The sequence below is a fragment of the Eublepharis macularius genome, chromosome 17 (assembly GCF_028583425.1).
Source record: "Eublepharis macularius isolate TG4126 chromosome 17, MPM_Emac_v1.0, whole genome shotgun sequence".
Lineage (NCBI taxonomy): Eukaryota > Metazoa > Chordata > Lepidosauria > Squamata > Eublepharidae > Eublepharis > Eublepharis macularius.
The window spans coordinates 900,021-927,821 of NC_072806.1; the positions used below are offsets into that span (position 1 = coordinate 900,021).

At 59.7% G+C, this 27,801-nt stretch overlaps 1 protein-coding gene across 3 annotated transcripts in view; it reads right to left on the minus strand.

Annotated features, from left to right (window-relative positions):
• Positions 1-27,801, minus strand: part of HSPG2 (heparan sulfate proteoglycan 2) — a 92,872-nt gene that overhangs the window by 48,275 nt on the left and 16,796 nt on the right. For all 3 annotated transcript variants that reach the window (XM_055001985.1, XM_055001986.1, XM_055001984.1), the window contains exons 2-30: positions 22,821-22,956; positions 22,489-22,575; positions 15,600-15,709; positions 15,257-15,315; positions 14,621-14,781; positions 12,836-12,961; positions 12,518-12,655; positions 11,983-12,240; positions 11,645-11,764; positions 11,232-11,363; positions 9,936-10,080; positions 9,703-9,854; positions 8,911-9,057; positions 8,561-8,724; positions 8,252-8,431; positions 7,277-7,473; positions 6,493-6,640; positions 5,930-6,057; positions 5,583-5,669; positions 5,381-5,439; positions 4,888-4,955; positions 2,802-2,942; positions 2,456-2,638; positions 2,157-2,336; positions 1,854-1,972; positions 1,518-1,629; positions 1,259-1,372; positions 567-694; positions 384-470 (exon numbers count right to left, since the gene is read on the minus strand). In XM_055001985.1, coding sequence (XP_054857960.1) covers positions 384-470; positions 567-694; positions 1,259-1,372; positions 1,518-1,629; positions 1,854-1,972; positions 2,157-2,336; positions 2,456-2,638; positions 2,802-2,942; positions 4,888-4,955; positions 5,381-5,439; positions 5,583-5,669; positions 5,930-6,057; positions 6,493-6,640; positions 7,277-7,473; positions 8,252-8,431; positions 8,561-8,724; positions 8,911-9,057; positions 9,703-9,854; positions 9,936-10,080; positions 11,232-11,363; positions 11,645-11,764; positions 11,983-12,240; positions 12,518-12,655; positions 12,836-12,961; positions 14,621-14,781; positions 15,257-15,315; positions 15,600-15,709; positions 22,489-22,575; positions 22,821-22,956 — 3,866 coding nt within the window. The remainder of the gene's footprint in view (positions 1-383; positions 471-566; positions 695-1,258; positions 1,373-1,517; positions 1,630-1,853; positions 1,973-2,156; positions 2,337-2,455; positions 2,639-2,801; positions 2,943-4,887; positions 4,956-5,380; positions 5,440-5,582; positions 5,670-5,929; positions 6,058-6,492; positions 6,641-7,276; positions 7,474-8,251; positions 8,432-8,560; positions 8,725-8,910; positions 9,058-9,702; positions 9,855-9,935; positions 10,081-11,231; positions 11,364-11,644; positions 11,765-11,982; positions 12,241-12,517; positions 12,656-12,835; positions 12,962-14,620; positions 14,782-15,256; positions 15,316-15,599; positions 15,710-22,488; positions 22,576-22,820; positions 22,957-27,801) is intronic.

Below are 27,801 nucleotides of genomic sequence, written 5' to 3' on the forward strand. Positions count from 1 at the left end.
TTCCAGCCCAGCCCAGCCCAGCCCAGCCCAGCCCAGCCCAGCCCAGCCATGCCTCCCAAGAGCAAGGCAAAGACAGCAGAAGAGGGGAAGCTGCTCCAGGGCAGTGCATTACTCGTTTGTTTAACTGATTTCTATACTGCCTCTCCACCATGTTTAACGCTCGAGGCGGTTCACAACATAAATAACCAATACTTAAAAAATATATAGCCCAAAATACAATAAAAAATACAATGTTAAAATAGAATAATACAAACATTAATACCAATAATACAATATAATGCCAGTACAAACATGTGAGGGAGGGCTGGACCAGCCAGCTCAACATGGTACTCAGACCCTTGGGAGGGGGCGTGTGGCTGGCACCCTCCCCCTGGCCAGCCTACCTTTCACACTGGCGGCCAACATAGCCGGGGTGGCAGGAGTCGCATGTGGGCTGCCCGTCAGTGTCCAGGAAGCATGTCTTGGTGGCCCTGGGAGAGGGGAAAGGCCAAGGTGAGAGGGCTCCAGTTTGCCCCTCGAGGGGCGAGGGTGACGGAGGGCAAGGCTGGAAGGAAAGCAGAACCTACTGGCTGGCAGAGTAAGGTCCCTGGCATGGACACGGCTGACAGTCTCCAGGGCTCCCACGCCTGGCATCGCCATAAAAGCCTGGCTGGCAGCGTTCACAACGGGGCCCCTCTGTGTTGTGCTGGCAGTTCTGAAAGGGGGGGGGAGAAATGCATTTCTAAGAGGGCTGTCCTAAATTAGAGGGATCTTTGTTGACGAATTGTATGGGCTTGAGCAAATTAATCAATTGAATTCGCATGAACAAACAATAGCTGGACAGAGAAAAAAGTCAGTCTTGCTTTGTTTTTAGATGACTCATCACAGCAGAAGAGACTCGCTCCCTTTCCCCACACATGCGGAGCGGTGCCTTTTCTAGAATGGTGCTCAGCCCCTGTCATATTTTAGAAACCATTTCCATTTCTTAAAAATTAAAAACCTGCCAGCATCAGAAGCACTTTCTGAATAAATTGCGATGTTTTCGATTGATGAATCCCACCCATTAATTTGATTACGTCGCCCCCCCCCCTCTTTTCCCACCCAGGCACCCCACCTGAGTTCGGCTGGCAGCCTCTCCCATGATCTCCTCCCCCCCTTGCAGCACCCGCCCTCTTCAAAGGCAGGAGGACTGCCTGCAACCGGGGCGCCCACGCAGGCATCGGGTGGGCTGCAGAGTCACCTGCGGTCCCCCCTCCTGCCCCAGCCCCAGGAGGCTCACCTGGCATTCTCCGTTCTGGGAGTTGCACTCGGTGCTGTGCCCGCTGCAGTCACAGGGCTCGCACGTGCCCAGGTAGAGGCCGCTGGTGGTGCGCGTGTAGCCAACATCACACTCCTGAGAGGCAGAGCAAGGCAGGGCTCAGCAGCTGCGAAGGGCCTGCCTGATCCCTCCCTCCCTCCCTCCCCTGGTGCCCACTGACCAGCCTCGGGGATAGGACAGCTGGACTGTGGGAACCTCCGGCACACAAGGAGAGGCTCACCTGGCACGAGGGTCCTCGGTAGCCCGGAGGGCAGGTGCAGTCCTCCACCTCCACAGCTGGGTCTAGCCCTGTGGAATGGGGCACAGCCACGTCTAGGTGGAGGCCAGAGATCCTGCAGGAGGAAGACCCGCCATGACTGGCACCGTGACCAGCAGCAAGGGTGCTCCGGCCACAGGAGCAGCGCAGCAAAGGCAGAGTCCTGCCCGTACGGGCAACCATGGCAGGTCCCAGGCCGGCCCCCTCTGCCGCGTGAGGCTTCCACGTCCCAGGGCCACCCGTGCTGCACAGGGAAGCAGCAACATCCATCCATCCCCCCCCCACCCCCACCCCTATTACCTGCTCTCTGACGGCCGCTCAGAGTAGGAGGCCCGAATCATGAACACATCGACATCTGCCAGCGCCATGAGGAGATGCTCACGTGTGGCATTCTGCCCATCAGCACGGCGCCAGGCTTGCTAAAGGGGACAGCAAAGAAAACGGAGTCTCTTGCCCCCGCATGGCATGGCAGAGGAAGCCGTGCCAGGGAAGGGCAGAGGACCTTCCAACGGGCCCCTGAGGCCAGCGGGGTGTGCTCAGCGCCAGCCGCTCTTGCTGCTCTGGGCCGTGCAGGGGACCTGAAAGCCCAGGGTTGGGTCTCACCTCCCGGAAGGGCACGGTGAAGGAGGTGGGGGTTCCAGGCGGGGGGGCTGCTCTCCCAACATGCTCCAGGAAGATGCCGTTCCCCTGCAGCAGCACGTCCGGTTGCCCGTGCAGCAGCGCAGCGCCAGGAGCGGCCGTGTGCAGGATGGTGTAGTGCAGCTCTCCACCGTATGAGGTCACCTGCAGTCAGCAGACGCATCAGAGGAAGTGTCGCTTGCAGCCACGTGACTGGCATCTGGCGCCTCCTCCCACCCTTGGCAAAACGCTCTCTCCACCCAGCCAGCTGCCCAGAGAAGCACCTTGTCCCCCTTGAAGCGCTCAGGGAGCACCCAGTAGTACACGTCACGGGGCAGGGAGTGGAAGGCAGAGAAAGTCAGCTCCGAAAGGCCTATGAAGCGGATCCCCTCGCTGACCGTCCGAGTATTGGCCAAGTTGGAGAGGGTGAACTGCCCTGTCTCGGCGTCCTCGTAGGTCACTCGCACCTGGAACCAGAAAGCGCCGTCAGCGGGATGGGGACTCAGGGGCTGGAAGAACAACTGGCCGAGACAGACCCCCGGCCAAAGTTCATTCTTGCAGGCCCTGTCCTGGCCACAGATGAGACCACGGGCTGGCAGCAGGGAGGCAGACGGGCACTGAGGGCAGTACCTGGTCCCTGTTCCAGGAGGAGCTGGCACACTGGTGAGAGACGCCCATGCAAAAGCACTTGAGGCACCCCTCGGGGTTCTTGTGGCTGAGGTGGAAAGTCCCGCCGGCACACTCGTTGCAGAGGCGGCCCATGACGTTGGGCTGGAAGAAAGAGACAGTGCTGGAGCAGGAGGAACAAGGCAGGCGAAACCCCCTATTCGGCCCCCCCCGCCCCGACACAGGGAGGGTGCTGCTCTCTGTGGCCACAAGCGTAAGTGTCTTCTTAAAAAAAGGATGGGGTACATTCCTATCTTGTGCCAACTAGCCACAACAGCTAATGGAGTCTCCATGTTCCAAGGCAGTATGCCAGCTGCCAGGCACAAACCACAGGGGTGGGGTCCAGTGGCACCTTAGAGACCAAGAAGATTTTCAGGATGTAAGCTTTTGAGAGTCAGAGCTCCCTTCTTCAGGCACAAAGGGGGAAAGGTTACTGGAGCTTTTCAGAGGCGCCTTTTTCAGCAGCTGGCTGCTTCAGAAACGGGACGCTTGCCATGATCCTGGGCCTAAGGCTGACCAAGGAGTCGGCCTCAAGAAAGCCCGAGGCCTGGGCAGATTTTGCCGTAGGCGGCCTCTGTTTCTCAGGCACCTTCCAAGCTTCGGGACTGGGCAGAGGGAAAACGGAGGCAAAAGGGGCCCCAGCTGCTGTCGGAGCTCTAAGAGAGGAGGGGAGGGAGTTGGCTCCCTGAGGCTGAAGGGCAGAGAGGCTGCCTGGGGGGGAGCTGACCCCTTGCCCCCCCCCACCCCAACTGTGGGGTGTGGCTAACCTCCTGGGATCTGGTACTGAGGGAGACATAGGAGGGAAGTTGGCAGCCACTGTTAGGGAGTGCCGCTGCTTTCCGCCTGGCTTTACTATGTGCGTTTTGCCTGTGCAGTTGCTGGGTCACTAGATTAATTCTGCCCCAATTTTACACAATCCGGGACAGCAAGGGGGCAGGGGGGGTGCGCTGGGGCCAGTCCAGGAAACCAGAGTGGGGGCAGCCAGCTAAGGCCCTGGTGGGGAGAGGGGCTTATCTGAGGAGGGAGAGCTCCCTAGAAGGCATGTCCCGTCGGTTGCAAGCCTGCGGGGCCCCACAGCAAGGCAGCTCTGACATTCTGAGATCCAGGGAAGGCCAGACAGCAATCCTGTCCTCCAGCCAGCGACGCTGTTGCGAAAGAGGCCGGGCTTAGCCCGAGAAACTTTTTGGTGCATTTAAGATCAAAGGGGGACTTTGTTCTCCAAGAAACAGAGAAAAGGCACAGAGAGGCTGTATGTGCGAGCGCACACGTGTTTGTGCATGTGTGGGTTCTCTCCGAGTATCACAAAATCCTCTCCATATTAATGGATTCACAGAGATCTGAATTTCTGTTTGAATCTATATTCCTTATAATGTTTCCAGTTACAGATAATTCTGCACATCGTGGGGAGGGAGCAATATATAGATTTCAGCCAATTAATATACTGCTCTAGAAGTTTATCAGCAAAGGTGAAATGAGAATCTTTGGGTCTGCTTCAGAACTGCCAGAACTTGGAATTTAAAAATTCAGTTCCATTTTCAAAGCTCCACTAAGTGTAAAGAAGAACAGAAAAGAGTCCTGCAGCACCTTAAAGATGAACAGGGCAATTCCATGCCAAGGACAGCGACCCCAGTCACAGTCCACCGTACTCAGCGGGCTTTGACTGTGGAGTCACCATGCAAAATTGCACCAGACATCTGCTTGCCTTGAAGGTGCCACAAAGCTCCCCTTTTGGGTTCTGCTGCAACAGACTCGCAACTTCCTTACGGGAAACCCCAGGTAAACACACTCCAGGTTGAGCTCTAGAGCCATTGGGTGGTGTAGGAAAGTAAAACTCACAGGAGCCACTGCTTACTGAGGGTCAGAAAGGAGGCAGACGGTGTCATTTGCTCCTGGTTTGTACAGTGTGAGTTCAGCTGCCATCCCGCCACACCTCTGATGCTTCCACATTTCACAACATTGACAGCGGATATGGGGATCCTGAAACCAAATTTCCCACAGGCCCACTAGGCCTGGCCACCAAGGGAGCCCCAACTGCTCTGCCGCAGCCTACCTTGCACTGGCAGGCGCCTTCGGAGGCCTCACGGCTCCCTCGCTCGTCACACCTGACTATCTCCTGCCCTGCAGGAGGAGAACAGAAAAGGTGGCAAGTTGGCAGAGACCGGCTGGCCCTTAAGGAGAGGTTATGGAGTGGCGGGAGCAGAGAAGACGGCTGCACGGCGGGGAATGCAGGAAGAGATGTTCTGGAATACCCCGCTGAGAAGGTCTCGCCCACCACCCCCAGCACACAAGAGACTCCCAGAACAACCTTTATTGTATCCAATCAGGAAGAGAAACAAGGACCCGTTGCCCCAGACAGAGGATCCTGCCCCTTTCCTTCGAAGTCACCCAGACCCTCCTGCAGTCTTGCTCTCGAAGGCCGCCTCCCCAACAGAAGTCAAGTTCTGACCCTCCAGCTCACAATAAACCACCCTTGACGTGGATGTCAACCTCCCAGAAGCTCCGGGGGGGGGGGGAGCGGGGGTTCTCTGCGGGGCTTCACTCACCAATCCTCACGCACCTCCCGCCTGGCTGGACGGGGTTCCCTTCATAGCCAGGAGCACACCTGGAAGAACACACCAGACAACGACATCAGGGGACGCAAGTATCCCCGTGGGGATTCCCGGCCTGGACAGGACCCTCTAAGGGACACACTGCAAGGAGCCAGCGTGCGGGGAGATCAGGGCCGGCCTCTCCAGGCTCCCTCACCTTTCACAGCGCCGCCCCACGTAGCCAGGGGCACAGGCATCACAAGTGGCCTGCCCGTCCGTGTCCAGGAAGCAGGTGCTGGAAAACCTGCCCAGGGAAGACCAAAGAGTCACTCTTCACCGTTCCTCTGCGCACACACGGCCGTTGGGCACAAACACAAGCCCCGTGGAGAAAGCTTCCCAGAAGCGGCTTTGCCTGGAGCTGGTGGTGCCCAGAGGGATGTGGCCTCATTCAGGCACAGCCCCCCCCCCATGTTGCCACAAAGCATGCCCACTTGGCACAGAGGGTGCAGGCGGAGATTCACGGTACAGAGCGATTTCTGCTGACCTTGGCAGGCTGGCACTCACCTGCGCGGGGCTTCGGTATAGGGGCAGGGGCAGGGGCGGCAGGCAGTAGGGGTTCCCTTGGTGGCGTCCCCGAAGAAACCTGGTTTGCAGAGGTTACACTGGGGCCCTTCGGTGTTGTGCTGGCAGTTCTGCGAGGAAAGAGAGGAAGCAAAGGGCGTGTGAAGGGCGTGTGTGTTTCTCTAATGCCCTCTAGGGCTGCAGGACCCACATCTTATCTGTAGACTTCCATCTTCCACTCTGGAGCCCCAGGAGCAAGAGGGATTCCTCGCTGGAGCTACGACTGAGCCCAGCCCTCCAAAGGGCACAGCCTCGGTCTCGGCCCAACCCCGAGGCAGCCAGACTTGCAGCCCTGAGAGGCTTAGAGCTTGAAGGAACTGGCTGAGGGGAGCAGCACCCCCTTCTGTCAGGCTCAAAGGAACTGTGACAGGGGTTGTCTCTATTCCGAGGGCTTAGCAGCCTGAATCCCCAACCCACTGGGGCAGGGGTCTTGCTGCCAGTCCCTGGGGCTGCCTCCTGCCTCCCCAGAGCCCTCCTCCCTACTCAGCCCCGTCCCCACATCTTACCAGGCAATGCCGATAGACCGGGTCACAGGAGGTGGAGTGGCCACTGCAGCTGCAGCCGGAACAGGTGCCCAAGTAGCGGCCCCCAGGCACACGCTTGAACTGGGCACCACAGCGCTCACATGACAGGCCCAAGTAGCCCACCGGGCACCTGCGGGGACCAAGGCAGCTGAAGGCTCTCCCCAGGAGCAGCGGGGCCGGTTCTGGCACGGCCCGTTTGGCACCTCCGCTTGCTTACCCCCAGCTCCTTTGATTGTCTAGAACACCCCTGTCCTCACAATAAAATCTGTAAGCCAAACATGGTTTGGGTGGAAAGCGGGCATAGAAAGGTTTTAAATAAAATAAATTTTAAAAATTTCGCAATCAGCGTATTGATTGACTGAAAGTTTTTTAAAAATCATAGTTGTCATCCGCCTTGGTCCCAGTGAGAAAGGCAGACTACAAATGAGGCTAACGATCATCGTGAGTCTTTGCAGCCCTTGGTGTTTTGTTAGCCGCCTTAAGTCTAAGGAGATAAGATGGGGTATAAATCAACAAGTGCCATAATCTTGGCTTTCCCGACGGGCCACGCCGGGGCCCCCTTGGAAGGGCTGTTTTCTCGGGGGATCTCTCCTCTGTCGAACGCCCTCCCTCTGAGAAGGCCGACAGAGGGCAGGACTTGTTGGATGGTCTCTAGGAAGCAAACAAAGGCTCTGCCCCCACCGGCACTCTCCAGATTTCAGCCCTCCCCACGTAGAGCTGCCCTGAGGCCCGCAAGGGCGGCCCTCCATCATCCCCGTGTGGGCACCTGCACTGCTCGACACCATGCGCCACGCCCAGGCCCGTGGTCTCGGTGGTGGTGGTGTCCATGACGATGTCGCTGAGGCCCACGCTTGCCATCCGGTTATCGTAGACCGTCTGGATCATGATGGCCTCCAGGTTCTGCAGCGTGAGCAGCATCTCCTCGCGGCTCACGGGGGCGCCCGACTCCTTCTGCCAGTTCTCCTGCAGAGGCAACGGCAACGCGAGAGAGATGCAGAGGGGGCCAAGCGGCTCCCAGGCAGTGCTGAGTGAATATATGGGGGGCTCAGGCGGTGGGTGCCCCTGCGCAGCTCCTCAGCTGGGGTCAGCAGCACGGCAGGCGGGGGGAGGCGTCGCCACTGTGCGACCTGCAAAGCAGGACTGACCAGATCCTGGGAAGCATCACGGAAAATGGGGCCAAGCTTTGTGGCCCATGAAAATTCATTGGGGGTTCACAGTAGACCTTCAGAGATACGGATGGTCCACCTCGGACGTCAGGAAAGAGAGTGTGTGTATGTGTGGCTTGGCTCATTTGCTCGAGCCACCTGCAGGCGCTCCTGGCATAGGCCCCTTTCTGTGAAGAGACCCCTGTTCTCTGCAGGGGCCAGCGCTGTGTGATCCGAGATCCACTGTGTGATCTGGGATCCAAGTGCTGCTGGGCGGTACTGTTAGGTGGGCTGGGGGTTGGACCGGATGCCTTTTGGACCTCGGCCAAATCAACAGCTCTGCGGCAGCCCTGCCGGCCACAGTGGAGCCTCCAGGCTCAGAGGCCCTCTACCTCGGAACGCTGGTGCCTGGGTGGCAAAAGCAGGGACGGGCCCCAGCGCTGCATGGGCTTATTTGGGGCTTGGGCGGATGGTAGGCTCGACTGGCCCGGCCCAGCAGGGCATCCCCACCCCGCCACACTGGCTCTAGATCTGCCTGCCCCGCATGGAGGCTTCGGCAGACGCAGCACCGGCAAGGCCTCTTCTGGCTGACCCACCTCAGTGAACTGGATCTGGCGCTGGTTCACCACCAAGGGCTGTGTGGGCACCTGCACTCGGTAGATGAGCTTCTGCCCATTGCCCACAATGACGACGTTGGGTTTGTGCACAGGCTCCGACTCGCCACGGGCCAGGCCGTAGCGCACCTTGAAGCTGAGGAAGCCGCCGTAGGAATCCACCTGTGAGCGGAGGAGAGTGCTGTCCACCCAGAATGTAAAGGCCAGCAAGATGCCCGGGGCCAGGATCCCACCAGAGGAGGAAGGATGCTGCCAAGGGTGCCAGCTCCAACCCCTGCTATTGCCCCTCACCTTGTTGCCCAGGAACTGGCCGGGGAGCGTCCAGAAAGAGTCCTGTGCCAGGAAGCGGCGAGAGAGGTCAACCAGCTGGAACTCCTGCAAGCTGGGGTCTATCTGCAGCTGTGTGGAAGAGAGGGGCGGCGTGCCAGGCAGAGACGGGGTTGTCACGTTGACACCTGGGAGGGAGAGAGAGGCGGGATAAGGTTGCTACAGTGCAGCGCTTGGCACATGCTCAGAGGTGTTCCTTTTCTGCCTCATTTGAATGGCAACAGGGGTTCCATCTGTGACCCAAAACAGAACTCTTGGCTACCAGGAGAAGCCCGAGTCCCTGCAACAGCTTTGCCGTCGCCCTGCTGCCTTACCTTTGAAGTCGTCAGGGGTGTCGAAGCGCAGGCGAATCTGGCTGCGATGGCGGGTGGTGCCGTGGCATGCTCTGGTAATGCCAAAACAGAAGCAGGAGAGGCACTGGGAGGTCTGCTTGACGTGGAACTGCCCTTCCGGACAGGGCCCTGGACATGGGGGGAGGGGAGGGGGGTCAGAGATCGGGGGGTTCCCAAAGCTCTACACTCAGACCTGATGTGGTTTCTCAAGACTGATCCAAATCTGCACTCTGCACATGCTCAGAGGTCTATCACTCTGTGACATGCTGGGCCTTGTGCTCTGTTGCGGAGGCCTTTCTGAATAGCAGCTGAGAGTCTTTCGTTGGATTTAACTGTCAGGGACAGAACTTGGGACTTTCCTTTTGCAATGCACCAGCCCGACCCCTGAGTGTCGCTTGCTTGGCTCATGCCCAGGCCTGACTCTCAGCTGCTTCCCATCCAGGGAGAGGGTTGAGGCTCCAGGCCCGTCTTCCAGTGGTTCTAAAAAGGGGGCTCTGGGCACGTCTTGGGACTGGCTCTGGATTCCTTGGGGGCCCCAAGAGCCAAGGGGGAGGGTCCTGGGTCCAGAGAAGCCTGAAATCAACTCCTTATTCAGCTGTGATGCTCCTGGGAAGACCCCTTCCCAGCCACCTTCTTCCCAGCCTATCCTACTTCTCAGGGTTGTTGTCAGAATAAAATAAAGGAACAAACATACATCACCTCGGCACGCTTGGGGGAAGGATGTGTGTCCCCCTAAATTCAGCTCCATGGCTCTGCCCCCCCCCCACAGCTCACCTTGCCCAGGTGTGAGGCTCAATACGCCATCAGGGATGCCAAACACCATCCCACGGGCATTGATTGCCTCGCAGGTATAGGCCCCTTGGTCAGCCTCTTTGATGTCCCGGATGATGAGGGTCCCATGGCCGTTCTCACTGGTGATGGACACCCTGGGGGCAGAGCGCAAGCGAGAGGTCAGCACTGCAACACCCTAGTGGGGAGGGGGTGGGGCCCCTGGAGCACTGACGTACCTGCGGCTGGTGGGGATGTGGCCCCAATTGAGCCTCCAGGTGATGATGGGGGTGGGCACACCAATGGCCACGCAGGTGAAACGGACTGTTTCCCCGGGGGCGGCCTGGACGGACTCCTCGGGGAGCGTGATCACCTGTGGAGGGGCTGCAGGGAGGGACGGGAATGAGAAGGGGAGGGGGAAGAGTCCCATCTCTCTCAGCACAGAAGGCAGCTAGTGAGAGAGTGCAGATATTCACTTGGCACACTGTTATCCTACAGAACTCATTGCCACTGGGTACTGTGAGAGCCTTTAGGAGAAAAGGCTTTTTTTTCAGCAGGAAAAACCTTTTGATCCCTACCAGAAGGCTCCGTTTCAGAGAGAGGCTGATTCCCTGGAAAAGGGGACAGATATTATCACAGCTGGGCTTTCGTTTCATAGCTGGGTTTATGGGGCATCTCCAGCAAAGAAAGAGCAATAAAAACCCTTCACTGCAGCCCCCCCCCCCCCCCCCGCCCCAGACGCACCCCCTTCCTGGCCAGGCAAACAATTCCGGGCACGAGGCCCTGCTGGGTGACCTGAGGCGCCCCCCCCCCCCAGCTCCCCCATCCTAGAATTCAGCTGACGGCGAAGGCAGAAGTCGCTGAAGGATTCACCCTCGCACAGGCTGCAGAGAGAGGCCGCCACTGGCTCGGCTTTAGACAGGGGAGGGGAAGTCTCATTGACAGAGACCAGCCATGGCAATATGCCCCCGACGAATACCGGGAGGGGGAGAACAAGGCAGCGGGGAGCAGTGCTTAGAGTGTTGGACTAGGCTCCACGCGGCCCAGGGGTGCATCTCCACTCAGCCATGGAAGCTCGCTGGGTGGCCTTGGGCCAATCACACAGTCTCTGCCTAATCTACCTGGCAGGGTTGTTGTGAGGATAAAATGAAGGATAAAATGGAAGAGGAAAGAAGAGTTTTGTAGGCTGCGCTGGGGATAGATCTAGCCGAATAAATAAGACTAGTTGCCTGCATACTCTGCTGGTACGTAGCTTGGAGCCTATTGTGGGGAAACGGTCACCGGCCTGGCAGGCAGCCGGGCAGAGCCTGATTCAGCAAAGGTCTCTGCAGGGACTGTGGCGGACAGGCAGATTCCCCTTCTGTCTCCCACAGCCATTCACACATGCGCACACCCCTCATGTGCTCCACATGCGCAGGGCCACGCCAGCATCTGCAGCAACCACTTCCGAGGGTTGTTGTTGGGGAGGGGGCTCGGCCAGCCTTCTCCCCTCAGCCCTGGCCCTGTCCACCCACCCACCCGCCTATCCCACTCACTGCAGCCGATCTCGTCCGAACGGTCGGAGCAGTCGGCCTCCTCGTCGCACTGGTAGCTGGCGGGGATGCAGGTGTGGCTGGACACGCAGACGAACTGATCAGGGCCACAGGTGTCACTGGGCCCCTTCGTGGCTGCGGGGCAGACAGGAGCACAGAAAATGGGCTCACGCAGGCCCAGCAGCCCCCGTGAGTGAGTGGGGGAGGCCCCGCACCCAAAGGGAAGTCTCAGCTGTCCACTGCCAGCCTCGCGCTTGCTGTTCAGCGAGGACCGCCCTTCCCCAGCACCTGGCAGGACGGTTGTTCTGTGCCAGGACACAGGCCAGCCTGGAGGGGTGTGGGGGTCTCTCTCCAGCGCACCAAGAGCCAGGCAGGCTGTCCCCTCCTCAACCCCGCCCAGAGCTCCAAAATCTTACGGCAGTTCAGCTCATCTGAGCCGTCCCCGCAGTCATTGTCTCCGTCGCATCGCCACAGCTTGAGGGCACAGTGCCCGTTCCGGCACTTGAACTCATTGGGTTCACAAGGAATGGGGGTGCCTGCCGGGGAGACGGAGAGAAAAAGGAAGGAACCCGATCAGCACGCTGGCTCCCCCTGCCAGACCTCCCTCTGATCCAATCCCCAGGAGTCCCTTGCCCCCGGCCGCCACCCCAGCTCGGAAGAGAGCCCAGCCAACGGTTGGGGTGTGTGTGGGGGGGGGGGGGTTGGGGTGTGTGTGTGCGCGCAACCTGCCCCTCCCTCCACACAGGGCTCTCACCGCAGTTCAGCTCATCGCTGCCGTCCTGGCAGTCCTTCTCGCCGTCACACAGGTAGTCGCGAAGGACGCACTGCTTGTTGGAGCAGGGGGCCTCGTCCTTCCTGCAGGGGCGGGTCTCCGGGATCAGCGGGGGCTTGGAGGTGACGACGCGAGCAGTCGTGGTGGCTGGCGGACGGCGGGTGGTGACCGGCGACGTGGTGGCAGGAATCCGAGTGGTGAAGGGCCGTGGGGGGGTGACGTCCACTGGGGGGGTCATAACTGAGAGCAAACCCAGAGAGGGTCAATGGCAGGGAAAGACATGTGCGGAAGGCACAAGCGGCACAGAGGAGGGAGCCGGAAGACACAGGAAGCAGAGGGGAGAGGTGTTGGGGCGTGGGGAAGCGACAGCAGCTGCCTGCCACGGAAGAAGCCACCAGGAACGAGCGAGGGCCTCTTTAGCGGCTCCCCCCCCTCCGAGAGACCCCTGACAGAATCCCCCAAGAACAGCCCCCCCCAGTCAAGACAGCAGGGCTGGCTCGCCCATGAGCCCCCGCACCTCCTTCCCCATCGCAGCCATCCTCATCGGAGGCATCGCCGCAGTCGGGGTGTCCGTTGCAGTGGGATGCCAGGGGCACGCACTCTCCGCTGTCACAGGTGAACTCCTCACGGCCACATTCCAGGGGGACCGGATAAGCTGTGGAACAGGGTAGGGGTGAGAAGGGAGGGTGAGCCCCAGACACCCCCCACCTCCAGCCCAACCTTAGAGCTGGTGGGAAAGTGTGGGGTGGGGGTGGAGAGGTGGCAGCTGGGCCCAGCCTGGAGCCTCTGCCGCTGCTGTCCCCACAGCACCCCACACCCCGCCCCAAACACTCACTGCAGTCCAGCTCATCCGACATGTCCCGACAATCCGGGCGGCGGTCACAGAGGAACTCCCTGGCCACACACTCCCCGCTGCGGCAAGCAAACTCCTCGGCAGTGCAGGCCCGCACATCAGGGGTGACTGCAAGCAGAGGTGGGAGTCAAGGACACAGAAGGGTGTGTTCCCCCCCCCCCATGGGCGACTGCTGCTCACGTATTATTTGGACCTCCCCAGCCTCACTCCCTCGTCTGGACAAGGCTTTCCATACCTCCCCCCCCCCCCCACAAGCCATCAGCGCGTTGCTCCAGCTCTGCTGGCCACAACCTCTCCCTCTGTCTTGTGAAGCCGCCATCCTCCAGCCCCACAGCACACAGAAACCAAGACCTCGGCCACACGGCTCAGGGCTGCATTCCCAAGCAGAGAGAGTATGCCCCCCCCAGCTTCCTTTCAGCTCTTTGCAGGCCAGCCCCACCCACCCCCCATCGGGTGCTTTCAATTCCTGCTCAGTGTAACATGATCAGAGGGAAGCCACACGGAGGGTCTAGGCAGAGGGGGAAGGAACGAGAGGACAGAATCCTGGGGAGGAAGACCTCGGCAGGCAGCCGATCTACCCGATGGAGAAAAACAAGAAGCCCCCTCCCCCCCCCCCAACCAGGTTGCAGCGGCCAGAAACAAAGCAGAGCGTTCTCAGGGGCTCTCCTGAAAGTCCCCAGACTAGGCGGCCCTCTGCAAAGGACCGTGCAGGATCTCTGGGCCGGGAGGGCTGCGCAGGCCGGACCACACCTTTGTCTGCTGGCCTTGGGCCAACCTCACATGCTGGCTTGGCGGGAGGGGGGGGCAGCAGGGCAGCACCTGTTACCCAGCCAAGGGGAGACCACCTGCCAGTAACCCCCCACCAGCTGTTGAGCGGGAAGCAGATCAGTTTGTCCCAAAAGCCTTCAAGGGCTGCCCCACTGCAAACGGTTCATCAACAGCATTCCAGACTGCTGCAAGCATAGGCGGGGGCACTGCACACAGCATGGCCGGGGTGGGGGGAGCAGTCAAGGCAGCAGTGCTGGGCTTGGACACAGGCAGCTCTGCCCACTGGGGGGAAGACTCTCCTCCCACCCCGCATGTTTCAGCAGCCCCAAAGCCGTAACGGGAACTGCAAGCACAAAGGCACACACACACACACACGCAACAAGTGGGTCAGTGCAAGGAGACCTGGAGCTTCTCCTCCTGTGGGGGGCTTTGTGCGTGGGGAATAAGGCAGTGGATCCTAAAGCCCCCCCCCCCCACATACACATCTAGGAAGAGACTAGACCCCTGCGAGCCACCCAAGGGCGGAACATGCTGTGCCTTTACTGCACAGACCCGCCACCGCCAAGAACGAGCGGTCTGGAACCAGCACTGGCTTGGCAACAAGATCCAGCCCCCCCCAAAAAACTTTCCCAGGCTGAATTCTGTGGAGCCCCTGCCAGCAAGGGGTCTGGGAGGGGAGCTGGAGGCCCGAGGTAGCCTCTGTGGACCAGTCACTGGTCTGAGGCTGCCCCCCCACCCCAGGCCCTGCCCCCTGGCCAGAAAGGGCGTGAGAGGCAGATGGCCGGCTGGCCCGCTCTCCCTGCCCAGGTGGGAGCCTCCAGGTCCCGTTGCCCATCTCCAACAGCACACTCACCTGGGGGCTCCACTGCAATGGGGGGAGGTGGGGTTTGGGCTACAAGCAAAAAAAGAATTAACACCGGGGGAGAATCCCAGAATGCCCCCTCCCCCAAGACACACACACACACACGCTGGCCAGCCCCGGGCTGCTGCTCTGTTCACCTGCTCCCAGGCGGCGGAATTGGAAGCCCTGAGTTGAGGTGACGTAGGAAGCGATGGAGCCGCTCTCGATGACCCCGTACAGCACCTGGCGGATCTCCTCTTCATCCATGTTTCCCTCAGAGCCCACGTCCAGCTCCACGAAGATGTAGCCGTTGATTTCTCTGCAGAGGAGGGCAAGGGGAGGGCACGGTGATGTTCCTGAGAGGCGCAACCGAACCCCAAGGAGCTCGACCTCCTGCACGGACAGAGCGGACCTCCCCCCGCTGCCCCCCGCCCCCACTCCCTCTCCTCAGGCACGATCAGGATGCCCTAACACGGCAACATCTTAAAAAGCAGCAAGACTTACATGGGGAAGCACAGGGACGAGAGACAGAGAGAGGGCAGGAGTGAGCTCTGAGCGGGGCTTCTCATTTTATTTATTAAAAATGTTTATGCACCTGCTGTTCAGCCAGGCACATCCATGCCCACCTCTCTCTCTCTCTCTCTCTCTCTCTCTCTCTCTCTCTCTCTCTGTTAGGGCATCACCACCACCACCACCCCGACCTTCCCTCTATCAACAGGTCCTGCAGGGGGAGGACAGAATGCGCTGGTCCCACTGAGAGAGCAGGGTCTGCTCAGGAGTGGCCCCAAACTCACTTGATGAAGACCACGCTGACCATTTGCTCTCCAGGGATCTTGTAATATTCAGACTCCAACTGAGGAGGGAGAGAAGAGGCTTCAGCGCATGGCCTTGGGCAGACACCCCCCACCCAGCAAGAAACCCCTCTCGGGTCCCAAAGTCAGTGGGGCGCAGCCGGTCACCTTGGCAACTCGGACCCTCCTGAGGTGGGGAGGGGTCTGCTGTTCTTTATAAGGACATGGGCAGTTTCCCAACACCTCCAATCTCATGGCTCACAATTCGGGGGTGGGGGGGTGGGAAAGGAGAGAAACTGGACCGGAATCTCAGGGTCTGCCAACCCAGGGCTAAGGGGGGTCTCACCGTATCCACTACTGCTTTGGAGACATCCTGAAAATCGTCTGAGTTGACATCGTCCAGGCGTGAGGAATAGTCAATGGACTTTGTGAAATTCACCAAAGCGCGGAAATAGACTGAAGAAGAGATGAGAGGATTGGGGCCACGGCATGGATTTCTCCCACCCCGCCCCCAACACACAACCCACTGATCCAGAAAAAGCATCACAAAGAGATACGGATTCAAATCCCAACACAAGCAGGTGCTGAAAGGGTGGGAAGAGGGTCACCCAGGCGCACATAAGGAGCATGCGTGCGCACTTCTTGCAGGCTGGCACTTGCCCTGCTCTGACCAACACAAGAACGTCCACGACTGACTTTGCCACCCAAGTCCCAAGCAGGCAACACAAACCACGTGCCCCGGGTGGGGGAGGCAGGACTGCAACCAGGAGCTGGAAGGGCATGCCGTTTCCACTCCAAGGGAGGGGCTGCCCTGTCACAGGTGGGGGCGGAACCGAGGCTGAAGCTTGAGTAAGGCATTCCCCACCCCCCACCCCCACCCCCACCCACTCAGGGCTGGTCCACTCCCTGCGGAACTGGGGCTCCGGCAAAGCAGGAATGAAGACGTGGGTCGGGCTGGGTCTGGCTGCGTCCCCTCCACTGGTGCCAAGCGCAACTGGCAGCAGCTACTTGCCCTGGAAGACCCTCTCCTCCCAGGCGGGGGCAGGAGGATGCAGAAGGCCCAGATTCTTGTCCCCACCCCACCCCCGGGTTTCACACAGGCATCTGGCCAGGATCCCTACCCACAGCCAGCTCCCAGCCCAGCTGCAAGCCCAGCCAGCCAGACGGCCGATGTGGGCCAGTACTTGCTGTGCTCCAGGTGCCTCCGCAGGGAGGAAGCCCAGAGCGGATCCTGTGTCCGGCCCTGGCTGGTCCGCTTCTGCTTGGATCTGGAGTGGGGGGGGGGGGCGGAGCAGCCACTCTGCTCCGGTCCAAGAGCAGCTCCCAGCTGTTGCTTAGAATGTCTCTGCTCAATAATGTATTGCCTCTCAATAATTTAGCCAGTACTTTTAATCTGAAGAGCACTCTCTAATTGTTCTCATGTTCTGAGCCCACAGTGACCTTGCAAAGCCACAATTACCCCCAATTTGCAGATGAGCAGCCGAGGGAGAGAGAGAGCCACTTGCCTGAGTCTGAGAAAGAGCTCAGTGGGGTAGAGGAAAGCACGAATGTGGCTGGAGCTGGGAGATGGACCCAGGCACCTCCGACGGCCACTGCCTTGGCAATAAGCGGGCCTGAGCACCTTCTCCACAGAATAACTGCCCCCCCCAGTGCCACACCTGCCCTGGATCATGCAGGGTAAGAAACACCAAGAAAGTGTCCGAGTGGCCTCTGCCCTCTACGTTCTGGGATGGCAACGCAAGGCAAAGATGCCAGGGTGCCCGTCCTGTTGGCACAGGGCAGCGTCTTGTTCGACCCACACAAAGGTCCCATTGAGAAGCCTTGTGGGCCTCAGGAGCCCTGTGACCTGGCACAGCTCCCCCCCCCCCCCGCCAGTCATCCCCGAAGAATGCGCCCTGCTCCTCTGGCCAAACTGCTCTTTCTAGTGGCCAGACCGTGGGGGTGGGGCAAGTGGAAGGAGAAGGGGGGGGGTTCTTGAGTCACAGAGAAAGACGCGCCAGTCCATCCCCTTCTGCCTGCAGGGAACATGGGCAGCTCCCAGGGCTCAGCAAAAGCCGCTCGATTCTGCGACCACTCTCTGTGCCTTGGGGGGAGCCACTCTGGGGTCCTTCCATGGTCAGTCCTGATCTTGGGGACAGCAGCTCAGCCCAGGGAGAACTGACCAGCCAGGCGGCTGTGCCTGCACCAGGGAGAAGGACTCTCCAGCCGGCGTCTGCCCCCCCCCCCCGGCTGCTCAGAGACAGAGAGGACGGCTCCACCAGCACTGCAGCCCACGCTCTTGCTTTGCCTCCTTTTAAGGAGCCCTGGCTCAGCACTGAGTTGCCTTTGCATGCGCTGCTGCGCGGGAGGAGAAAGCTGGAAATTCACTTTGAGTCACAGGCTGAGCAAGGAGCAGAGCCCTCCAGCCCCTCCTCTTCACACAATGGACTGCTGAGGGTGCTATTGGGGGGGGGATGCATGCACTCAAGGAGTGCAGCTGGCATTGCAGGAAATACTGTGTCCCCCCACCACCACCATGACCCTCACCTCTAGTGTAGAACTTGTTGTGCACCAAAGGTTGAGAGGCCCCCAGGCGGTGGCAGGAGAGGGCCAGCTGCCAGGAGCATTCCAGCCGCCCGCCCACCATACACATTTCTGATTCTGGCGCCCTTGTAAAGGGCCAGTTGCTACCGTGGCTGGCCTGGCGGCCAACCCACTCTCTGGCCCTGCACTCCCGGAGTCTGGGCTGGTCAGTGGAGTGCTGCCCCCTGAGCTCCCAGCCGCCCAGCACAGAGAGCCCCAGAACCAGTTGTCAAGCATCAGCAGCAGGGGCAGGAGGGGGAATGCATGGTCAGGGTCTGCCGGCACAGCCCACATGCTGGGGCCAGGCACTTACTGAGCAAAGAGTCGTCATCGGGCTCAGAGGCAGTCATGCTTGCTGGTGGGGGGAGCCCCACAGGAGGAGGCAGAAGGGCTGCAGAGAAGAGGAGGAGAAGGAAGGAAGGAAAGAAGGAAAGAAGGAAGGAAGGAAGAGGCTCAGTCTTGACTTGAGGCAGGTGTTGGGCACAGCCAGGAGCAGAAGGGTGGGAGGTAGGGAGAAGGCAGAGTAGAAAAGGCCCCCATGCCCTCCCCCTCTAGGGCAGAGGGCACGGCAGCCCCCCTGGCACCCCCAACCATCCTCAGCTCCTCCTGCAATACTGAACACATCGTGCCCTTCAACAGCACCCCCAGGGACCCCTCCAAAGCCTCATGGCCACAGTGGGTCACTGCAGAGGATCTGATTAGCGCCACTCACGGCCACCAGCGAGCATAACCTGGCACCAGAGACGCCCTCCCAAGCGCAGCTTCCTCTCCAAGCGGTGGGAGAGGAGAAGGCCGCATCCCCGTGTTCACATCCCCCCAAGTGCAACGAAGGAGATGATGGGCGGGACTCTCAGCTTGGGAGAGGGAGGGAGGTCCGACTAGGATCCGCCAGCTGGACTCCATGCCTGGAGGAAATGCGGCAGGAGTCTCCTGGCAGATCCCACCCCCCCTGATCTGGGCCATGGGAGCGCCCCGGTGCAAGGATAACCCACAAGGCGGCTCGGCTGTGGAGCCCGACCAACGGGCCTCGCCCAAGAGCTCCACCTCACCCTGGAATGTCTTGTGGCAGCAAAGTGGTCAGGAGCCTCCCAACCCAAGTGTCAAAATACAGGAATGGCGTCACTTAAAATAAGCAGCACTGACATGGCGCCCTCTTACTGGGCCACAGATGTAACTGGGGGCCCAGCTGCTCCACCCTGCCCATTTAAGCCTCACACCAGCACCTCCCCCCCCCAAAAAAAACTAGCCCTGGAGAACAGAGACACTTGGGGACCATGATGCGGAAGGGTTGGGGCTGCGGCCTGGTCACTGCTTCGTGCTGCTCTCCGGAGCTGTGAGGTGCATACAAAAGGGATTTCGTGAGATGAGGTCAGGCGGGGCTGCCCTAAATCACAGGAAATGGGCCCTCAGCCCCCAAGGAGAATGGAGGAACATGCCCTTTGGGGAACCAAGGAATGAACAAATGGGAGAGCGCAAAGGGCCATCATGGAAGGAGGAAGGTCTGCATAGGGAGGCAGAAGCCGGTCCAACAGCCGTCAGTCGGAGCTCAGCTGGCACCCACAGGCCTGCCCGACACTCCTCCAGCAAACGTCTTCAGCCCCTGCAGGGACTGAAGTTCTCCAGGATGCTCAAAGGACAACTGTTTCCCAGGGTCCTTCCTGCTTGTTGTTTGCTTTTGCAGCGGAAATTGGCCAAGTAGCCTCACAAAGAGTCCTTCTGGATCCAGCCAGTGGCCCAGCTAACCCGGCATCCAAGAGTGGCCAACCAGCTAGTAGCCCCTGGTGGCCCTCCCTGTACTCGTGGCCACCCCGACCTCCCCTGGCAGAGAATTCCACAATTTAATGACTTGCTGGCTAAAGAGGTGCTTCCTTTGGTGTGTCCTGAATCTCTGCCCCTCGGCTCACGGGGAAACCCTGGCCAGATTTACAGCAGACATTCCTGGAACTACAGCACTCTCCTGACGCAGTAAGGAAACAGACTGACAATGCCGGAGGGATACCAAGGGATGACCTGCTACAAGACAAGCCCAAAGGACCAACCGCCGGACACCACTGGTGGGCACATACGGCTCTCAGCTCGAAGCAATGCAACACATCATCAGGGGCTTGCAACCTATGCTGGACGGTGATGCTCTCCCCTCACAAGCATTAGGGGGCAACCCCTTCTTTGCCCAGAGTCAACAACTTCTCAACCATTATGATGTACTTCCCAGCACTGACTTGGACTCTGGGACCGGAGCCTGCAATAAACTGAGATGCCAACACCGTCCCCACATTTACTCCGACCAGGGGACCTAACACCACCTTCCCAGCCTCATTCACTCATTCATCTTCCGATGTCATGTATGCTATTAAAAGTCAGCAATGCCTTTCCGCTCTCTACGCCGGACAAACACGTCAGAGAATAAATGGGACATGATTCTGACAGTTAAAATCACAGCACTCAAAACCCAGTGGGCGAGCGTTTTAATCTTCCAGGCCATTACACTGCTGGCCTAAAAGTGTCTGTCCTCAAACAGAACAGCTTCAAGGGGAGATTGCAGCGTGAGACTGCTGAACGGGAGCTCATTCACAGATTCAAAACAATGGGAACTCCCCCGCCTCTCCTGGGGCAGAACGGAGATTTAGGACTCTTATCTCACTGCAGGTGCTAATTTCTGCTCTAATCAAGTTGCACCGGGCCTTTACATCCCTTGTAACGCCTCACCCACATTTGGCTGGGATATGAAGGCCCATCGATCTCCATTCCTACTTGTGCCAGAAGAAGGGAGCGCTGACTCTTGGAAGCTTACGCCCTGAAAATCTTCTTGGTTTCTAAGGCGCCGCTGGACTCATATCCTGACTTTCTCTCCCTCTCTAGTAGGGAGACCAGCAGGGGTAGGACTTTCCTTAATGGCACCCCATCATATCATTTCCAGCTGCTTAACCAGAAGTGGCATCATTGTGTCACAGGACACTCTAGGACTCACCAGAAACTCTATTGTAAAAAACATTACTGATTTTTTTACTCCCCACCCCCCATTTTCCCCAGTGCCGGAGTCGACAGGAGTTTCCTCGCTGGTAGAGGGGCAAAGGGCAGCCCTTCTCACTGGCCATTTCCACATGGGCTATCAGCCGTCGTTTCAGTGCGGTTGGAAAGTGCTTTCCTGCTTCCCCACAGCATCTGTGCACCTCCCTTGGTTCCGCTGATCTTTTGCAAAACTTTTTTGCTTCAAAGTTTTCGGGGTGATCGCAGTAAAGTCCAGATGGTTGTTGTGAGGGTGGGGAAGTTCTTATCCCCCTCGCACACACCAGGCAGCCATTCTCCCTGCCCCTGCCCCTTCTGCGGCCACTCCCACTCCCACTTGGAGGGCTTTTTTAAAAAACCAGCAACTGAATACTGTTATATCAATATACTACCAGGTTATTTGAGCTCCTAGACTTCATTTTTTTACACTTAATCTGTAGCCCCTTCCATTGCAGTTATATGAGGGGAAAGGCAAAACAAACACAAAGGAAAAAGCTCCCATAGCCCAGGGAAGGGAGGGTGGCCCGCTGCTGGGGAATGGGGCAGAGGAAATGGGGGGGGGCACCTGCCATGTGGAAGCCCCGTTGCCACTTTATCAGCACCAGCGCCAGCAATACCTCTGGGCCTAGAACAGGAGTCACTGGGGGAGCAGCTGTGAATTTCCTGCATGGACTAGATGACCCTTGGGAGTACCCTCTAGCTCTGTGCTTCAATTGGAAACCATACAAGCCTTTCCCTGTGTGGAAACCTCTTTCAGCCTAGGACACCAGTTGTGAGGAAAAATAGAAGCAGACACACATCTGGTGGCCTTGGCAAACAGCCAAAGAGGACATCTAAGTGACTGGGGAGGGTGCCACAAGGAAGAGGGTGCCCGTGCACTGCAGAGGCATAGCTCACTCCTGGCCATCTGCTCAAGGAGAAGAGGCGAGAACTGCCACGTGGGCCTGCGTTGCCACCAGCCATGTCTGAACCGAGCCACCCGACTCATACTCTACCAAGAGGCAGCAGTAAATGCACCTAGTTGGGTGTGCCAAAGTAGTGAGAACTGGCCCGGGGGCAGCCAGCCTGCTCCACCAGTCTCTCTGGTGTGGCCATGCCCCAAACCACTGCTGCAGGCGGCCCAGCTTGTGTGGGGCCGAAGGTTCTGGAAGACTCTCTAGGAGTCCCGCCCGTCACTCAGACAGAGCCAGAAACACCCCCCCCCACGGTCCACCATACCGCAGACTCTGCCTGCTGCCATCACCGTGCCCATCTTGCCCCTCCAGAGACCATGCCATCTGATATCCATAAGAAACGGCACAGTGAGCCACGCCAAAGCCCCACCTACCCCAGCACTCGGGCAGATGTGCCAGGGAAGCAACTGAAGAAGCAGCAAGCCTGTTCCCAGCCCACCCATGATCACAGGGCCCGATTCCAGCAGATGGGACCCTTACCTGGGGGGCAAGGCCACCTGGCAGGCCTGCCCCTCCCGGCACCAGGCTGTGCACCAGGCCACGGGGGGGGGGCACTCCTTAGCTTCACACCTCACCCTCCTTTAACAAGAAACTGCCCTGGCCCTGGCACCACGTCCAGCTGGGGTCCCTCCAGACGGTATTCGGGGACAGTCCCCTACAGCCTCCCTCCACCCCCGTCCGGGCTCCCTCTCGTCCCTGCCTGCGCCTCCTTACCTGTGGAGGTGAGAGGGTGGGTGGTGGCCAGGGGGCGAGGGTCGGGGAAGACAATGCCGCTGCCGTTCTCCCCGCTGCCGTTCCCGTCTGCAAAGGAAACCGACCGGGCCCGTGAGCGCCCGCACTCAGGGCTGGAAGCCACGGCTGGTGGCAAGCGAGTTCAAGGCCTTGCCTGCAACTTCGCAAGAGACGGCCCCCCCTGGAGCCTCCATCGGACACCCCCGGGAGACCCGCCTGCAGGAAAGCCAGGCCCGCCTCCTCCTGGGCCCTGAGAGTCTCCGCCACCCCCCCCTCCGAGGAGGGGCAGAACGATGCCCCCCACTGCCCCGTACCTCCGGATGCCTCATCCGCCAGCAGATCCTCATCGTCCGAAAGATCGGCGTAGCTTCTCCAGTGCCGGCTCCGGGTCGGTGATTCCGTGTCTTCTGGGAAGGAGGCCTCTTCCAGGCCTTTGGCCGCACAGGCCACCTGCAGCGGAAGACAGGAGGGAAGGCCGCTGGACGCAGAGCTTCTTCCTTCAGCCTCCTCCCTCAGCCCTGTTCCCAGCCCCGAGTCCCTTCAGGTCGCCCCAGACCCTCCCCAACAAGATCCGTGCTCCTTTCCCAAACCCACTGCCCCCCACCAAACGCCCTTCGGATCCCATTCCCAGCGCGGATGTCTTGAGACAAGCTGCCCAGGATGTTTTTCCTCCTCCTCCTTCAGCGAGATGTAGAGAGGAGGGGAGGGGGTTGCTTAAAACTCCTGGTGCAGAATTCCAGGTACAACTCAGTGGCCGGCAGGTGCCCCCCAGGAGGCCCCCTCAGGGAGCATGCGTAGCCACCGGTCACTGCGGACGTCAGCGCACTCACAGCAAACGGCACAGAAGACACTTCAGGTCATGCAGCCACACCAAGGACCCTCCCAGGCTGCCATGGGGCCAGGAAGAACAAACATGGGAACTGCCAGGCCAGCTGCAAGTGGTTTTGATAGGGGGCTCAAATCAAACAGGCACATGGGGCGAAGCAGCTGTTCTTAGCAGGAGGAGCCTGCCCATTGAAAGAGCAGCCTGGCTGTCTTCGCAGCAGCCAGCCGGAGGGGTCTTCTGCAATGCACGCCCCAAGGACTTCTAGCAGCACGGCATCCCCCCGCCCGGATCCTCCAGGAGCCAAACTCGCACCCTGCTCCTTGGGTCACCCCTCTTTCCCTGGCAGGCTGCGTTCCAGGGGCAATGCAGATACCCCCGTCTTTGCCTTGACCCCTTCGTTTTTCCAGATGAGCCCCCCACCCTCTGATCCAACCTCCTCTTCCCTCCTGCAGCCACTTCCCTTGCAGGTGGCACACCTCCTAGCACGGGTCCCAGACCCCTCTTTCTTCAGCTCCCTGACCAACTTCTCCCCAAAGCTGCCGGAGTAAAGACAACCTGTGCTGGTTCCAGTAACAGGCCTGGGGCGCTTTCTGAATCTGAAATGGCCAGATGTGAGCAACGGCCTCGTTCTTCCTAAAGGCAGTCCAGGGCCTGGGACGAGAGGCACGGCTAAGCAAGCCCGGGTCCTCCCCACACGTGCTCAGTGTGAATCAGTGACTGGCATCGCTGAGGGTGTAAGATACGGAGTTCCCACACGCTCCGCAGATCAGTTTGTGTCCAACGAAGGGAATAACGGAGTCTCGCTCCCAGCAAGGGTTTGGGGCCGAGTGTGATGGGTCACTGCAGTGGGCAGAGATGCTTTCGTGAAGGGCATTTCCCATTTAGCAAACACAGATAAAAGGCAGAGGAAACAGAACTCCAAAGGCTGGTAATTATATCCCCATGAAAAGCTCGCAACAGGAAGCCAGGATTTTCCTTGCACTGAATCAGACCGCTCTGGCTGACGGATGCACGAGGGAACCGTCAAGTCGCAAACGACTCCCGGCAACCCCATGAAGGGATTTTCAAGGCAAGCGAGGACTGGTGGCAAGCTATAATTCGGTATAGGATCCCCTCACTTGCAGCTTCCTTTTTAAAAAAGGCAAGTTTCCAATTCTTGCGGAGGTGGAATGCCTGGGGGTGCTGGGGCATCCTCCTGTAAGGCCTCAAGAACGGGAGAAGAGGCTGAAAAGGTGCGCGAAGAGGAACCTCGGGGCTCTCCTCTGCGTTCTAGAAGTAAGTTCAAGGATGCAAAAAGCACTGCAGGCAGAAACGGGCTGGGGGAATGTTGTCGTCGCTGGCAGGGCATTAAAGGGGTTTTAGGGCAAACAAGACACAGCCCTCATCTCAGGGGGCAGAACCGCCGCCCGCTGGAGAGCACCAAGCAGCAAACGGGGTTGCGACACCCCAACGAGGAGACGCTCTCCCTCAAGTGCCTCCGGAGCCCCCCCTGAGCTGGGCCAGTGGCTCTCCGCACAGCTCCAGCCCCGCTTGGCTTCAGAACCTGCCGCTGGCCAGGAAAGCCAAACGGGGAAAGCCATGAGCCCCCCCCCAACAACCAATGGCATGTGTGAACGTGCACTTGGTGATTACACAAGGATGTCTTGTGCATCTGCAGCGCAGCTAAGGGAGGTGACCAAGTTCACGCCGCACACACGCCAAACTCTCTGCAGCCACGACCGACCGCTGGAGGGCCTTGCAGCCAACTGGCAGGGAGTCCACTGCACACAGGAGAGCCCCCACCTCCGGTCATGGCCACCCCCCTGCCTTGCAGCTGCAGAAAACTCCTGGAAAGGGCCTCGCAGACATTGCTGAGAGAGAGAGTCATTTTCTGAGCGGGGGGGGGGGAGGAGAGGGGAGAAGGGGCCGGTGAACCCATCCCCAGCCGCCTCCCACAGCAGATTCCTGTGAGCTGCTCCGCTCCGAGAAGCCCTGTGGTAGGAAAGCACTTACTCACCCTCCGGCCAGGAAGGAAGGCAAGGCCGGCCATTCTCCCCAGCACGCTCCAGGCCCAGGCAAGGGCTTTGCAACTGACCCCTTCATCCCGCGGAACCCCAGGGGCTGGAGGAGGACGGCAGCGGACCAGCCCAGGGGAAGAACTGGAAAACTCCAAAACTGGCAAGGGGGCTTCCAGCATGGAGGGGCGCCCCAGGGCAACCAGCCCTTCCCGTTCTCAAGCAACCAAGAAGCAGAGGAGCTGGGGCAACCCGCGCGCGCGCGGGGGGGGGGGGGGCGGCATCCAGGCTGCGGCTTCCGGTTCTGCAACTGCTTCACTCCTCCAAGGCAGGCCCTGGGCCGCCAGCAGATCCCAGGGCCCCTCTGCTCCCTCCTGCTGAGCAGGCTTGCTTTACAGGCAGGCAGAGGCCCTTCCGCCCATACAGCTGCCTGCATAACGCACCCTGCCCGGCACTAGGGGTGATTCACACTTTCCTGATGGGGCGGGGGCAGTGCTCATTTTCAGTGGGGGCTGAGGCCAGACCAAAGCAGCCACGCCCTCGCACAGTCGCCACCAGCCCCAACGCCCCCCCCTTCATGCTACGCCTCACCCTGCTTTGGGTAGGTGGGATGAGCCGGGCACCTGCGCTTGCCACTGAGCCGCTGCACTCGGAAAAAGCACAGGGTGGGGAGCGGTGTAGGTGGTCCCATTCCCTCCCTCAGGTACTCTGTGCTGCAGAACACAAAATACCCCAGGGTAATATCCGGCACCATGGAATCTGAGGAAGTGCTCCACAAGCCAGGAGACCCAGGCGGTGGGCGGGAAGAGCCCAGCCCTCCCGGCAGCCTCTGTCTGCTGCACCACTGGACACCAGCAGCACCTTCTCAGGCCACGTACGGCTCTAGGCCCTCCAGCAGCTGGTGCACCAGACTGAGAAGGAGGAAACGTGATACAGGCCCTGTCGGATTGGCAGAGGGAGAGGCAGGCTGGGCGTTGCCCCCAACCAGCAAGGGAGCTCAACAGCCTGGGCCTGCTTTGGCTCTCAGCACGGCCAGCAGTGCTTCTTCCTCGCTGGGGCTGGATGCCTGTTTGGCTACGGATGAGACCAAGCAGGCTCGTCTTCCTGGGATTAAAGCTAAGGGTCGGCTGGCAGCAAAGCTCCCGTGCCCAGGCAGGGCTGGGGCTTTTCCTTGGAGCATGGCGAGAAAGGAAATACAGCCGGCAGAGCCCTTGGGGGTCTGTCCCCAGCAGATGAGAAGCTTCCCTTCAGAGCCCCTGCAAGGCTTGGCCTTCAGACCTCCGGTCTCCCCGGAAGCCTCTTCCACCCACTGGGATCAGCCCTTCCTCACCAGAGGAGGAACACTCCAGGGGCTCGGCAAGCAGAAGGCCTCGGGATCTTAGCAGGTCTTGAACGTCTTAGGTAGCAGGTGCTGGGCAAGACTGGGGAGAGCCGCTGCCAGTGAGATGAGACAACGCGGAGCTACAGCCTAAGGGTCTGCAGTCCCCACAGTTGTTGGCCCCAATGGACCCACCTCCCCCTGGCCACAGCCCATCCGCCTCCCTCCAGCTTTGTGCCCCCAACAATGCCCTCCCTGCTCAGGTGGGAGAAGCGGCCTGCCCCCCTCCTTGGCAGCAGAGCCGCCTAATGCAACAGGCCGCAGCAGACGGAGCAGGAATTCGTCATGGCAGCACTTTCCTGAGCAAACACTGCCGGCCGCATTATTGAAGGCTGGTCGGGCCCGGGACAAAGGCCCAGGCTGGAGACATGAAAGGGGATTTAATCATGCAGGGGTGCCTGAAAGGGCATGAAAAGGCAGAGGGGAAACAGGAGCTGGCGAACCATGCCGACTGCAAATGCCAGCGGGGCACTGTGCCAGCCTCCAAGTGTACCCCAGAGCACCAGGCCTCCTCAGGGGGAGTCCGTCACTGCCAGCTCTCATGGTCAGTGCCAGCCTGAGATCCATTCAAGCGGGCCAGGAACCATCTTTGGTGCCAGCCGGAGGATTCCTGGCATAAGGCATGCCACCCACTGTGTCCCAAGGCCAGACCAGGTGCCTGAGCTGGCTTGTGGTCCCGCCCAGCTGGAGCACGAAGGGATCCTTGGCTGAGGAGCAGCTTCTCGGGGGCCAAAGGAGGGCCTCTGCCAAGGGCAAGGATTGTGGGGTGGGGCCAGGGGCCTTGCGGGAAGGAGCCGAGCTGGCAGCAGGAGCCAGCCAGTAATGGAAAGGGAATCCTGCCACCTGCTGGCAAGCACTTTGTGCTGGCACAGGTGCTGCCAAGCAGCTTTTCGGCAGAGGGTCCCAGCAGGCAAGGCGGTGCCTTCGAAAGGTTCGCCTGGGGGGCACCAGCCATTGCAGAGCTGCCCGGCTAGCTAGCTCCACGTGGGCAGCTCAGCAAATCAGTTGGGGACCCTCGATGCACTGGCCACTCAATGGCAGCACAGCCAGAGGACTCCAGGGAAGACTCCGTCCCCAGCCACCCCCTGGAGGAAGGC